The 16,157-nt window shown below is 40.7% G+C and overlaps 1 protein-coding gene across 1 annotated transcript; it reads right to left on the bottom strand.

The window, feature by feature from the left end:
• Nucleotides 1-14,090: 14,090 nt before the first annotated feature.
• On the bottom strand, nt 14,091-16,157 carry LOC116260633 (putative disease resistance protein RGA3). The gene is made up of 5 exons (XM_031639081.1): nt 16,075-16,157; nt 15,443-15,920; nt 14,963-15,359; nt 14,444-14,677; nt 14,091-14,398 (listed from the first exon to the last, which is right to left on the bottom strand). Exons 1-5 carry the CDS (start codon nt 16,155-16,157, stop codon nt 14,091-14,093), a joined length of 1,500 nt encoding a protein of 499 aa, XP_031494941.1.

The raw sequence follows: 16,157 nt of genomic DNA, 5'->3' as shown, positions 1-16,157 counted from the left end.
ACGTTACTTGTATTCGCATGAATCATAGATGCTGATAAAGAAGATGATGATAAACATGTTGAAAAATTCAAAGCACCAAAAGTTGGTGTAGTTAGTTGCTAACCGCACAATCTATATGATATGAGGTCAAATTCATGGCCAACATGATTCATTATCAAGGAAGCAACGATGGGATGTTAACGTTGGTGATTCTCCATCGATTACCATTATTGGTCTGCCCACAATCTTATCTTTTCTTTATATTTCTTTTTACCTAAGAAGAATAGTTTACGAACCGGACTACAGGTGTAGGCACTGTGTGGGCAACTGCCTACACAATGCCAAAAAAATGCTTACATATAGATATTTCAAGGTAATTTTTCTTATTTACATATTGATGCCTTTTAACAAGCCGGCCATCTTTTAGTTTAATATTAATAAGGACTCATTGATTTTGTTAGACAATATGTGGTTGGTAAACAAGGATCGGTTTTTTAGCAAGGTACAGAATGTATCGTCAAATATTTAATATGATTCCACAAAATCTATTTTCGTTCAAGTAACAGATTCTAACCAATTGAAAGGACCTTTTGATCAATCCGGAGAGAATTTCGATTCCATTAGTAAGGAGGATTTGAAATGTCACATATTGATCAATCAAATAGAGATTAAGCAACTAAAAGCTCTCTTCAAACGAAACATTCTTTTGGATCATTCCTCTCTTCAAATGAAACGAACAGCGATAGAATCAGATAAGGCCACCATCTAAAAAAAATAGGTTATATTTGTTTACCAAAGGGGATAACAAATCAGCGGTAGGGAGCCTCATTTCTCATAAGGTGATATGAAATTAGCGGAAATCTGAGAGGATCTGATAAGTTTCTTGCATTGGCTAATGAATTTGCTTATGTGATTGTCTTTTATGAGAAGCATCTATTCTAATCTTTCAAATTTTGCAGTGTATATAAAAAAATATATGAACATAATATGTACATGCATTAAGTTATGTGAAAATACACATAATATGTACATGCAATAAATGATGTGGCCCAGCTTGAGCCTGACTTCTTATCAGGTTGGGTGGGCCGCGCCCGATGCGCACCTCTACTGGTAACAAGCTGTTCAATTCTGGTTGTTAGTGGGAAATTAATATTGCTTCTTTGGATAAAAACACCTAATCTTTTTTTCTTAGTTTGAATCATTTTCTTGATCTTTACGAAGCTTTACATTATGGTTTGAAGGGTTCTATTTCTGTGGATGATTATTTGTTCCTCTCTGTAGAACCTGCATGAGAAAGAATATTAAAAGAGTCAAAAATTCCCACCCCACAAAGCCGTCATCTATCTATCTGACTAAAGGATTAGTATGAAGAAGCCTACGGCCCCAGCATTTGACAGCGCAAAAAGCGGCCTACAAGTCAAAATTCTCACACTGCACTTTCTAATATATATATATATATATATGTGTGTGTGTATGTGTGTGTACAGTGATGACAAATTTTTGAACAAGAAAACTAAAATAAAATCTAATGGCGTCTTTGTAAAGTGAGGATCTTAAATTCATGAGTATGCTCTGAAATGTAACATGGTTCTGCTGTTCTAGCAAGAGATTCAAACTAAAATCTATGGTTGATCAAAGTAGGGATAAAACTAATTGCGATATGTGGTTTGAATATCTTTGTGACGCAAAACTGCTTAGGACTATAGGTGCATAAAACCAACTTGAAAATTTGATTTCTAGTCCACATACTACCAAAGGAACTGTCCATTATTGACATCGAATGCATGAGTGGCTAGATTGAGAAACAAATGTATGGTAGTTATTCCCGAGGATGCTGGCATAGTGGCAGAGTGTGGCTGGTAGGTGACAGTCTTTGTTTGAATTCTCGAGGCTCCAACTTTCTGTTATGTAAAAAAGGAGTACTGATATATAAGTTAAAACGTAGTGAGGCACTTAAAACGGGTCTAGACCCTTCGGGAATAGGGGGAAGGGTAGGGGGTTCGATCTTATTGTTGCGCAGTAGGATAAAATACTCATTTTGCTCACTCGAGATGTGAGATAATCATATATCTTTCGGGCACTTAAAACGGGTCTAGACCCTTCGGGGATAAGGGAAGGGTAGGGGGTTCGATCTTATTGTTGCGCAGTAGGATAAAATACTCATTTTGCTCACTCGAGATGTGAGATAATCATATATCTTTCGGGCACTTAAAACGGGTCTAGACCCTTCGGGGATAGGGGGAAGGGTAGGGAGTTCGATCTTATTGTTGCGCAGTAGGATAAAATACTCATTTTGTTCACTCGAGATGTGAGATAATCATATATCTTTCTAAGTGGGACTCTCTTCTTTGCTTTGTAGGGTCAATTTAGATGCATAGATTGAGTTAATGCAACTCAAACTCTATTATCAACTTGGGTTGTGCTTTCCTTGCATAAGAACACAAGTCAAGCTGGAATTGGTGTCCTATTCTTAGCTCAATTATGCTTGGTCAATCTATATTTCGCTGTCTGGTTTTTGTCCTTAACCTAACTTGCCCGCACCACACCCATACATACATACGCAGTTCTACATTATCGTGGCTAAAAATGTAATATCAATGAAAGCCGTCCAGATCTTCCAACCACTTGAAGTTGAAGTCCTGAGAATGAGGCTTTTAAAACCATAAAAAAATTTATTCAAATTTACTCGAGCTTACCTGAGCCAAGCCCAGTAGCAGAGTCATCAGAAGCTAAGGGGCACTGAGAGTTTAAATCTTAAACTTTAAGGGACATCCATATGTAAATAACATGAAGTGTAAGCAGTTGTTAATATAATACAGTTCTTTTGGGCTGGTGTGGATAATTGTGCATGCCAGCACACAGGGGCGGAGCTAGGATTTTTTCCAGGGGCGATTCAAATGGGAGATGGGTTTTGTAGGTTGGATTTGGGTAGGGCCAAACTGAATTCACATTCAAAAAATATATGAGGCAAAAAGTTTTTTTCAATTTTTACATTGTATTTTTGTTTTTTTCATTTGGTTCGGGTGGGGCCATGGCCTAGGGGGGGCCCGGCCCGCCTCCCTCCGCCAGCACATATGTGGCTCTACCACTCACCAAAGCTAAAGCTCGATTAAGCCAAATAGAGCCAAGGGCAAAGCCAAAGAGAGGCTGGTAGGGGTCATGTCACTCTCTAAGATTTTAAAATAAAGATTTACTAATATTTTCAAACATTTTAGTTTAACCCCTCGAAAATTTCTTAAAATATATAGTTGACTGTGAAAAGCTTTTGTAAGTTTCTGTAAATTTTTTAAAATTTTCGATTCCCCCAAGAGAAAAAAAAAATCCTAGCTCGCTCCACCTACCCTTGCAAGAGTACCAAACTGAGCCCAAGTTAGAGTGGAGTTAGCAGACTCCATTACAGTTCGACTTGTTTGTACTGCTAGAGACAAGGGGTATATGAAATTGGGTAAGAGAAAGGAGAAGTGATGTAGGTTTGGTCCAGTGGCGGAGCTACCGGGTGGCTGGTGTTGATATATTTGATTATAGATATATATATATTTCTGGCCGCCAGTGACGAAGCCATGTATGTCCACTTAAATCTCAGATCATGTTATATATATATATATATATATATATATATATATATATATATATATATATATATATATATATATATATATATATATATATATATATATTTCTGGCCGCCAGTGACGGCAGCCATGTATGTCCACTTAAATCTCAGATCTGAGGATTCAAACCCCACCAAGAAGACTATGGGAGAACTGTTAATCTCCGTTACAATTCGGCTTGTTTGTACTGGTAGAGACAAAGATATATGAAATTGGGTAAGAGAAAAGGAGAAGTGATGTGGGTTTGGTCCAGTGGCAGAGCTAACTGGTGGCTGGTGTTTGATATATTTGATTGTTTATATATATATTTGGCTGTCAGTGGCGGCAGCCATGTCTGTCCACTTAAATCTCAGATCTGAGGATTCAAACCCCACCCAGAAAACTGAGGGAGAGCAGTTAATCCAACTAAAAGCCCAATCCCTATCAACACCATTTTTCTTCTTTGTTGGGATCTGTGAGAATTAATTAAAAAATGAGATCAATGCATTGGAGTGTAGATCTGAATTTTAGATCCATATGAATCCTGACCGGACGATATGTTCTTTATTGCATTGATGGTGATGGGTTAGGCCTAATAGATCTGGATCCAGAACGGGACCCCACCGGTTGGACATTGACCCAGCAGAGAAGGGCCCATGATCACTCATTGAAAATAAGGTGGAGATTGGAAATTGGCAGCCTCCCCTTCCTCCAATGCCAGAAGCCCGTTTAAGAATTGAACAGATAGATAAATAAATATATATAGGAGGTGCCTTGCCGGGGAGGACAGGAAATTTCTCGGCACAGGTGAAATGCAGAGGAAAGAGATAATAAATCATTGTTTCTCCCATGGTTGGTGAAAAACATGTTCTATATTTATATATTTCTAACGGCTAATCATTTATGTAACTTACTTTAACTTTGGGGTTTATTTATATCTTCATTAAATGATATATGTAATGGATCTTGTTTTGTACTTGTGCATGTCTTTTCTTTATTAAATTATTATTAAATAGGCATAATTGTCATGCAAGAAGCCAAAATTTGGTTTGATTATCCTTGATTTAAAATCCTTAGGATTTGTGATCTATGGATTTAACGTAAGCCATCTGTCTTTGATATTATATCAGAATGTCAAAAAGTAAACGAAGGACTTCAAATGAGGATTAGATCTCACCTTTTTCCTCAACTTTTTCCCATATTAGCAAAAGTATGCCACATCATGTCAATGGATCTTAAGTATGAAGTGATCAAACAAACGCCTCTTAAAGCTTTACTTCTATTTACATATGTACACGAGAGAGAAAGAGTGTGTATATATGTGTAACGATCCATCCCACTCTCCTGCCATGCTCGAACCTCTGGTCTGATGGATCTCAACTCACTCCCTCTCAGTTTCAATTCCAACTCAAAAAAAGATATAAACTAGGATAACCAACCACTTAAATACATTCTTTATAGGTTGTTTAAGATTCTTCACAATCTCAGGTAAGAGAATAAACTTTTAGAATGACATATATATATATATATATATATATATATATATAGAGAGAGAGAGAGAGAGAGAGAGTTGAAGTTTCTATGCACGTGAGATTGGAATTTTCCAAGGGCTAAATCATGAAACCCAATCTTTGTTTCTAAGGGGGTATGAATCTTGGAAACTAAGGAGGAAGACAAATTCATATGCAGATCATTTGATTTTTGAATGCTTAGATGTCAAACTTGACTTTGAGATATGAACATTTTGAGGTGCAACGTTACCTTTGTGTTGACTGTCGTTCCTTTACACGTCGAAACGTTTACCATGCATCTCAAAGACTTAAAAATTACTTCCCTAGAAAGATGAACCTCAGATCCTCACTTTTCAGAAAGATTCGACCTTGGATTTCGACTTAAATCCCAATTTCTCTCTCTACATTGGACTTCCCAGGCAGATGGTGCATCTCAAAAACGTAAAAAAAAAAGGCAATAAAATAAAGGACGCGCATTGAAATTATTGATTTGATAACTTTGTAAGAAATTTATTTTAATTCTTCTTTTACTCAATTATTATTTTTTAATTAAAGGTGCGTGATTCATTCCACCGCCCGAAGCCACGGCCGGGATTAACAGATTTTGCTTCGGAATGGATGTAATAGCGATCACCATAAGTTCGTTTATGAGGTGGACCGCTTTACCGCTAAGTATGCTACAACCCTTTGAAGTTATTTTAATTGTACGTGCAAATTATTTACAAAATTTAAAAGTCTTTCTATGAATAAAAGAAGTGTTCCTCATAATTGACTAATCTCGTTGATTAACATCTTTAATTCGACTAAGAAGGTCGATTTTTCCAACATTTAGGTTGGCATGTTGGCATAATTTGGTAGGAATCTGTCAAGTCCAACCTTTCAATTAAATGAAAAAGTTGATGCACAAATTTGCAAACTTTTTTAGCATAGAATGAATCAACTTCATGCCATTGTCATGGACCATGGAACACTTACACACATATTATTTAAAAAAAACGTATTTAAAACGTTAAAATTTGATCAGCCAATTAAAACGTGAAAAACATGCTTTAAAAAAACATTAAAAACAAAGCACACACATTTTATGTACGTTTTTTTCCTCTTTTCTCATGGTCCTCCTTTTTCTGCATTTTCATGTTTGTGTTGTGTTTTTTTGCAGTTTTTATTTATTAGATTTTTATTTTCATAATTTTTATATTTTCTATCAAAAACGACTTTGTTGTTTTATATGTACAAAACCTCACCGTTTAAAACCCAAAAACGATATTAATTTGTCGCTACACTTACATGTTAAATCTTGATTGAACATGAAAGAGATTACAGAGGCCTCTTGAGTTTTTTTTTTTTTTTTTGGTAAGTTGTTGGACCATTTTTCTGAAATTTAGCGGACTGGCCGGACCCAAGTTGGTGCCCAAAATGACTCATAACCTGCAGACCTACCAAAGAAAAGACTTTATGAATCTCCTTAGCCGGTGGTTGTCATAGAGAAAGAAGTTGAGTAGTTAACTTACGAAAATGAGTAAAGATGTAAGGTGGCCCTTCATTTATATTGGCAACTACAACAATGGTTGGTTAAAATTCGAGAATTGGTTGCATCTACTTTTTTTCAAATGCATGATTTTTTCATAAGCCAAAGTTTTTTTGCACAAGCAGAAGAAAAATTCTTACCTAATTACATGTTGCACACACATGTCTATCTGGTACTTATTGCCCATTATTGCTTTCTCTTTCTCTCAAATATTTTTGCTTGAATCGCGAGACAGTCACGTGACATAGAAGATGAAGACAAATTCAAACATGGATCATGGAGCCAGCCTTGGTAACACACAATGGAACATGGAATTGAGCAATGGCTTGCACATGAAAATGGAGATTCAATAATGTCATGCAACTATTGTTTTAATTTGTTTTATTGGCTTATTATTACTTTCATAGCGTTGTAGTCGAAGATGTTAAATTACCAAAATGATTTTGCCGTTAAAAATTTACTAATCATACACTACTGGCATAATAAAATAATTGTCTCAAATCATACATCTCTCACTCTTGATCTTGTATAATTAGTGACAGCTTGTCACCCAATTTTTGTTTATTCCATTTTGTCAGTTCTCTCTCTCTCTCTCTCTCATATTAATAGGTTTACCCAAATTGTGATTGTCTAATAGATATATCGGGCAAATTCACATTTTTTAAGGTATTATACAAATCTACTTTAATCTTTGAGCATATTCATGTAACAATTACATACTATTCTGTTTGCGTTAGATTTAATCTTTGAGCATATTCATGTAACAATTACATACTATTCTGTTTGCGTAACGAACCGTTTGACTAACTAAATAGTAATATATCATTTCATGAACCTATCCCAAGAATTAATGTGAATTCATGAAATACTACATCTCATCCCATGTGTGCCACTGCTCTATTAGTCAAATGAACCTTTATTGGGTAGTTTGGCAGCAAACAATTTCATAAAACAATAATTTAAATATCAGATGAACCTACTCTCAATCTTAAAGCGTAGTTTTGTTCCTCTCTCTCTCTCTCTCTCTATCTCTCTCTCTCTCTCTCTCTCTCTCTCTCTCTCTATATATATATATATATATATATATATATATATATATATATATATATATATATATATATATATATATATATATATATATATATATATATATATATATATATATATATATATATATATATATATATATGCGAGTCTATTACCCAAATCTGAGATCCGATGGTCAGACTTGATGTGGGGACTGTAAATCTAAGATTCAAACGGATAGATCTTGCCAAAAAAAACTATGCATAGTTACATATTTTAGTACAATCCGTGTATCTTTCACGTTGGGGTTTAAGATCTCAGTCGGAATCTAATAGTTTATAGATATCAGATTCACGGCACGCAAACACGGCCTTATGAATCCATGTCAAGAAATCCATTCTCAATATTGAACGTGTGGCACTTTCCAATTTGCAGGTCATAGTCTTGACTTAAAGGTCTTGAGTTCAACTCCCAAACCAAGTATAACAAGCTCTTCTCTTGTCCAAAGGCCTCCAAACCTTCCACCTTCTCGAGGGTCCCCTAACAGTCAACAACATTCTCTGCATCTGACAGACTCCTGACCAAACCAACTCAACCGGGACACAGATGTGCCCATTCCTCTACTATTGAACTCCAACCAAACCCCATTGTTCCCACCTGCAACTCGCGACAGGAACCCCATGTTCCACCTGCCACCGACCTACCCTCCCAGTTCCCATTCCGTGTTTGTTTAAGCAACCGAGTTCCTGAACTCCATCCACCAAGAGAAACGTTGAGGGCACGTCTCCTGGATCCTCCGACTTCGCGATTCCCACCTCTCGTGAACCATCCCAAGGTTGCGTACGATCCTGAACTTTATCGGAATCTCGCCTCGTAGTTCAAGAACTTCGTCACGTTCTTTCCTGGGTGAATTGAGTACGCCCTTTTTCCTTCTTCCGTCCACATCTTACCTATCAGAGGATGGACGGTCAGAAATGGATAAGAAAAAAAAAAAAAATGGGAATTTCCCGTCATTGAGAGGGGCATTTCGGGGAAAGGCACCTGGCAACCTTTCAAACCACATGACGTGGTAAGATAAGACACGCAACGCTTTCCGTCAAACCGTACCCCCGAAATAAACGGCCGTTTTGCTCCGTCATCTCTAGAGTCCTCGAACTCGGCTTTCTTTTTTCCCCTCTTAAAATAATTAATAACTGAAATTCCAGAAAAAGAAGACAGGCGGTTCCAGCCTTCCGAACGGGTCTGGCGCCAAGGATCGGGCCGGCACCGACACTACCTAATGCTCGTACCCGAACCGTTCTATGAACAAAGAATTAAATAAAAAGAAACCCAAATTTAATTAATCAATTAAATATGAGGGCAGGAACATTCTCACTCACGAGCAGGTGGTCATCGTCACGTGGCAGTGGAGGAGGGTAAGTTGCTCTCTCGAGAGGTCCGTGGCCCCCAGCGTGTCGCTTACCGCTGTGGCGGGGCCCACCAGTCGGACGCCAGGAGGTATCAAATCCGCTTAATTGCTTTCCGACTTCGCGTCCGCATAAATCCAGGCCCCTCGCTCATTCACCACCCTTTGTCCCCTCCCCTTTATATTCCCCTTCCACCCAACACCCTTTTCCTATCCCCGCCTCCAATCTTTTCGAATTTTACGTTCCTGTCCATGCCATAGGCTCCCCTCCGTCGTCCTTCTGCTTCCACCTCACGCCGTCACCTGGTCGTTGGTTCTTGGCCCTTCTTTTTCTCTTCCGTCAGTTGCCTTCTGCACTTCACTTCACGTTGCCGGATCTCCACTCCGCCTCATCCATCTCCGGTCAACACCTTTCCGTCCCCGCAACCGCCGGCGTTAGGTTTTCCGACGTGCCAGCCGGCTTGTCTTGTTGAGATATACTGACGCCGTTAACGTATTTGACGCCGTTTGAAACAGTTGCGGACGTCACTCCCACTTTCCCGGCGTTCTTGCCACTTTCTGGCGCGGTTCGGCAGTTTCTTGCTGATTATATCCGTGTCTGGCTACTCAAAGAGCGCGTTTCAACCTGCGTTTTTCTTAGAGTCCGAAAGTCCGGCTTGTGCACGGTTCTCCGGTGGTGTTCCGACGGGCTTGATTTGATTAGTTACTGTTCGTGCCTTCACACGAGATTCTAAGCTCATTTTTTGGGATTTCACAACCGTCTCACAGACTGTTACTGGTCTTTCCTCATCATTCTCGAGGTTAATGAACGTCTTTTTGCACTGAATCGGGCGGAGCCGGATTTGTTTGGTGGCTTTTGCATTTTGGAGTACAGTAGTTCCGGTGATGGAGACGAAGCGAAGCAGAGAGAACGAAAGCGATGACTCTCCGGACGCTAAGAAAGTGCGGGCGGAGCTCATCCGGTTGCTCGACGACACGGACGTCAAAGGTGGAGAGGGAGACGGAGACTTTCTATATGTGAGCAGTCCTGCGGAAGCGGACGCGGCCGAGGAAGACGTCGTCGGTGTTATGAGAAGCCTTGAAGAAGAGATCCTCCTAGCGCCCTCAATTTCCGCCGAAACGTCTGTATCAGAGAAGGAGTTCGATGTTCCGGCGATCGACTCGAGCAACAGCTCCACTGTCTTCGACCCTGTCATGGATGAGGAGGGGTTTCTAACGACGACATTTCCCGACGACCTGGATTTCGCGCCGAGCGGGTCCGAGCGGCAGGGGCCGTGTCAGGTGCCAGAGGGTGAGCCGGGGGAGGTTGGACTCATCTCGTCCGGTTCCCCATTAGGATACCTCCTGGGCGCATCCGACGATGAGCTCGGTCTGCCTCCGGCGGGGTCCAGCGGGCAACAGTCGCCTCGCAGTCCAGCGCATCCGGAGCCCCCGGCCGGGCTGTTGATCGACAACTGGCAGTTCGACGACGAGCTGCAGGCTATGCGGGTCCCAGGGCTTGAGTTCTGTGAGCCGATCGACAACCGGGAGGACGCCGAGGACGGCTGTGGGTTCGGCGGGCTGTTTGACCATTCGGACGTCGCCGACGGCAGCTTCGTCGTTTTCAGCGGTGACGCCTTCTCGTGAAAGCGGTTTCCATTTCCAAATTTCAACAGAGGTCACAATTTACAGCTCTTGTTCATGTTTTTTTTTTTTTTTCTTTTCCTTTTCCTTGTTTCGCGCATATGCGGTGTTTCTTTTCTCCCCTTGCTTTTGACGGGGAAACAACAAAATTGTACGTTCTCTGTTCTTTGAAAGTCAAAAACGCTCTTGCTTCTCAGGTTATTCGAAATACTGTCTTGTTGAAAATACACAAAAGTGAAGCGTCGGTTAGGGCGGTATTATGAAAAAGTTATATTGACTTGAACATGGTTATTAGGAAGATCGGATGCTCTCATAGGGGCAGAAATGAAAAAAAAAAGAAAAAAAAAAAAGAAGATCCTCTTGGCTCTTAACCACGGTTAAGGTCCGTACTGCAATAGTGAAAGGGCGAGAGCGACACCTGGGGTTGGCGGTTTCACGGGAGGGGAGAGCGGTTTGGGGAAGGTGGTGCTAACGGCGTCACGGTTGTCCGGGGCAATCGGTGGGGCCCATTATCGCGGTATTCCGCCTGGGTGGATATTTATTCAGGTCAGCATTGTCGTGTGGGAAAAATGTTCGGGTTCGTTTTCAACACCAAACCCGAAAGTCGAACCCCGTGTGGGCAGTTTGTCCCTACGGTGTAGAAGTCCGATCCCATGAAATAGGATCCGGGGCTGCATGTAATGTTGTGAACATCAGGTCCGAATTGATTTGAATAACAGGTTCTGGATCCGACTTGAATTCCAACCGCTTGTATCCGATGCCCAAGTTTTTATTCAACTAGAACAAAAGATATTTGCTTTCATTGACCTTGAAACAGATGTAAACATAAAACTACAATAAACGTAGACGCTTTTGAAGTAGTTTGTTGAAAAGGATTTACAAAAGACACCAGAATAAAAAATTCGCAGAACGCGTCACCTCTTCATGTTGAGTATTGATTAATGCTGGGTGGTTTTAATTGTAGTACAACCGACTGCACACATAATTGCTCACCATTTTTTAATTATTATTTTACTATTATTATTTTTATGAACTTAGAAATACATGGATAGATTATTTATTTATTGGGTTGGTTTAGTAGAACATGGCTTTTGAATCACCGAATGGACACGCTTCAAGATTTTTTTTTTCTTTTACCAAAAAGAAGTTGAATATAATGCATCATATTTTGTGGGCTAAAAAAATTTGTTCTTTTTTTTTTGGCCTAAAAAGCAAAAATAAATAGTCGAACTTGCAGGTTTTAGGTCCATATCGAACACACCAAAACCATGAAACTATGTCAAAACAGCTTGAAGATCTTTACATTTAATACGACTGATTGCACGTACGTGGACTTGTTTTATATTCTTTTAATTTTCATTTCTACCTAACCAAACCGTAGTTCATAACAAGAGCTAAGCTATCAAATACATCTCCATTTTTTAAATTAAGACAAAATCATGTTAAAGTAATTTTCAATTTTGTGTAAACTTTTGATGCATTTTTGGCTATTGACTTTCAATCAACAAAAGGCTTTGAGGTTCGTCGGGTTCCTGCAACTCATAAGATCATCTTTACTAAAACTAATCTCATAAATGACATTAGTAGGTAAGATCTAATAACATGCAAGCCAGAAGCATAAGAAAATGGACCGAGACTGAACAAAACAGGCCACCCATATATGTTTCAGAATAAGTTAAATCTCTTCCTGACAGATCCAGCAAAAACACAACCATCGGTTAAGAATTGAAGAAAAATGAAGAAAGAAAACTGATCTGGACACAAAAAAGAAGAAGAAGAAGAAGAATTTGAAGGGCAAGAAATATGGGGATTTTGTCTGCAAAAATTCAGCTTGATATGATCATGGGATGGTGACATACGACTATCTTTTTGCGTAACTTCAAAACAAGCACAACTGCGAACCTGCAATAACAAACACGCGAGGATCAACCATGTGGAAGACTCGACCCTGTTGATTGGAACGTGAGGAGGATCAATCTCACCCGATGGCCACTACTCTCAAGGCATCCACCAAGGCGCCTAGGTGCTGCCACCCACTAAGTTGATCGCTCATCTCTGCGGAACCAATCTCTAGTTCACATCAGGGTCTCTCCCATTTGATGATACTCGAATACAGGAGAATCACATTGGTTCAGGCAGCTAATTTTGATAAATCTCAGCTTGTGGCAGTGGCGGTGGTATCTTAACGCGTGCAAGATAGAAGGGATCAGACTTGGCGAGCTTTTCACATGCAACTCTTCAAGCTGGTTCATACTCCACCAATCGGCCCAACTCTTCTATCTGTGGATCCTAAAACCCTCTAACACGGAGGCGCTGGAGTCTCGATAATGATCCCAAGTGTCCAAGGAGAAGTCCCCTGCTTGCCCTGGCGTGATCAGATTGGGAAATGGACCGAGTGTTAAGCTTTTTCAGACATCTCATCTTTTCCAGCAGCGTCGCAGGGAGTGATGTGAGCTGAGGTAGATCTCCTAGTTTCAGTCTCTTGTTGAGGTTTGTGAGGAGTTGCAGCCCGTTGGGTAGCCAAGAGAGCTCACCACAACGGCTGAAATTGATGAGCGTTTGATCTTCAATTCCAACAAGGACGTAGAAATGGGCAGAGATTTTAAGTTTTGGCAGTCTACAATATCCATTTTTCTCAAATGTCGCTGCACCACCTTCTTCTCCTCACTGCCTCTTGTTCCCACCCCTCCTTCCTAATTGTCCATATCTTGAACTGTTAATACCTCCAATTCTGGGCAGTCAAAGACAGTCTTTAGTTTTGGACAAGACATTGTCGCCATCTTTCCACCTTCATTTCTTTGCCCTCTCCACCATCCGTTCAGGTTCTCTATATCGTGGAGTCTTAGTTCTTCCAGCATACGACAATTTGGCAAAATTTTCAAGCTTGGGCAACGTTTGATTCCCATTATTTTGAGTGATAGCAATGTGGTCGCCATTTCTTCTGCCTTCCCTTGTTCTGCCCAATGCCATCCCTCGCAATTGTTCAGAGAATACAAGAATAGCCTTTCAAAACTCCGAACAGTCTGGTAAACTCCTCAGATTTGGACAAGATCAGATGTGCATCTTCTTCACATGTGGTAGCACCAGCTTTTTCCCTCTCTCTTTTTCTCCTATCCATCCCTCCCATCTTCCCATGCTGTCAATCTCTAGTTCCAGCAGAGTTGCAAACAAGGGAATTGACTTCAAGTGCCCACATCTACTTATTTTCAGCCTTTTGAGACCTGGCATCGTTCCTGCTCTTGAATCGTACATAACCATTTCTCTAAGCTCGTCAGACCAAATAGGCGCAGCTCTTCTAGCTTGGGAAATCGAACTTCATTATTGGGCGCACCATCGTCGATAATCTTAACTTCTGAAGCTCCATAGCTGTGAAGCCTTGCAAGCTTTTGCAATTGTCCTAAACACGGTAACCGCTCCAAGTAATCGCATCACATTAACACGATTTCGTCCAAAGCGTGGTAGGCAGGGGAGCTTATCCATGTGGGTGTTCTTCTGCCCATATAATTTTCAACTTCCAATCTTTTGAGGCCTAGTGGAGGCTTTAGACTTTCCCACACACGCCCCACCTTTTCTCTGTCATCCTGCTTCTCAATATCGATCTTGTCAGAAGACCACTCCAACCACCGCAGCTTGTCTTTCCTTTCTAGTCCTGCTTCTTGTGCCTCTTCTTCTGTTCCAACTCTTTCCAGATGTTCGATTCTTAGTTTTGCCCTCAGATTATCCAAATGGCACAACTCTGCAAGGACGCATCCAGAGTAGGCATGTCGCTGGGATTACCAACCAGAAGTTTGTTCTCTGTGGAGATGCCTAAGATTCTTCAAATGTGATATTCTTTCAGGCATCTTTTCTATAGCACTACGACCAAGGGCCAGCACTTGCAGATCGTAGAGTTTGGTAATTGAATTACGCAACTGGATAATTCTTGTACTAGTGAGATCTACGTACCTTAAAAGCAATAAATCTCCATTCGACTCTGGCAAATTGTGTATGCACTGTTTTCCACTCAAGTCAGCCACTGGAAACGCAAAAAAGCATTACTAATCACATGACTCTTTGCTTCAAAATTATCAAGGTACGAAGTTTTCTTTGCTTGTTCAGTTCATCCAAAGAGCAGTTTCCAATACCCAAGAAACAAAAACACGCCTCATTAGGCATGCTCCCTGATTTCAAAACAGTTCCATCAATGCACTTGTTCTTTCTTATGTCAAGAGAAAAATCATGGACGATGTCATGCAATTTGTAAGTGAATCCTCGCGCCAAAGGTTGGATCAGGGACCGAGCAACCAGAACTTCTAAGTACTTCTCAGCCACATCCTCCATCTCCTCCCCTTCTTCTGAACAAAGCCTTCAGCTATCCAGAGCCTCAGTAACTTTTCCCTTTCCATCTCATAATCTGTAGGAAATACAGAACAATATGTGAGGGATTGCTTTAAGGGCAATGACAAGCTCATGTAACTCAATCCTATGATTGGTCGAATATCATCCCTGTCATTTTCCAATGTCCACAATGAGCTATGAGCAACGCGATGCCAAACAGGCCTTTCTCTGTCCTTTTTACGCAACAAGCCTGCTGTAACAACTAAAGCAAGTGGCAGTCCGCTGCATGTCACAATTTTTTTTCCAATGTCCTGAACCACGTTAAGGTCTTCCTCCTTCTCGCCTTCCAGGCATACCTTGGACTGGAAGAGGCACCAGCTCTGCTCAATTGATAGGCACTTCATTTCATGCAATGTATATTCATTCCCTTTGCACGTTTATCTTTCTAGTGGTGAATCAGTACCTTGCTCCCTGATCCACCAGTTTGCAGGACACCATTTAATTCATTCCACCATTTGTAGTCCCATACATCATCTAGCACGAGCAGAAACCTTTTGCCTTTCAAATGGTTACCGATCTTGGAGTGTACAGGCTTTCCGTTAGTGAATTCATTGGCACCACTTTCGTTTACACAAATCTCCTCCATGATCTTTTTGGACAAATTCAGCAAGTTGGGCTTCTCAGAGACACAGACCCACATTCTTTTGTTGAAGTATCCCCTGACTTCGCTACTGTTGTCGAGCTTCTTGGCGATGGTGCTCTTTCCAAGACCCCCCATACCAACGACCGCTATAACAGATGCATTCTTTTGCCTTTCATTCAGATCCTCCATCAACCACGCAACCACCAATTTTTCATCTTCTTCCCTTCCAATGGCATCAGGCTCAGTGATGAAGCAATTTGTTTGCCGGTTTTCAATCCACACTGGCTCACATCCCCACCTGATGAAGATCCCTCTTCCTTTGGAATGAGGCCTAATGATTTATCTCTTTGCGCAGCATGCCAACTCTTGTTTATCTGTTCAATCTTATTACTGGTTCGATGAAGAAACAGAACATCAAACCGTGGAAGACGAGAGGGAAGAGACCCACCTACCTCCATGAAAGCGTTGCATTTGACCTTGTGTATATGTCAATCACATCCTGCGCATCATAAGCTAAGCCATTGAACCTCGCCAT

The sequence above is a fragment of the Nymphaea colorata genome, chromosome 9 (genome assembly GCF_008831285.2).
Source record: "Nymphaea colorata isolate Beijing-Zhang1983 chromosome 9, ASM883128v2, whole genome shotgun sequence".
Lineage (NCBI taxonomy): Eukaryota > Viridiplantae > Streptophyta > Magnoliopsida > Nymphaeales > Nymphaeaceae > Nymphaea > Nymphaea colorata.
Note: the sequence above shows the minus strand (reverse complement) of the source record. Positions and strands in the feature narration are given on the sequence as shown.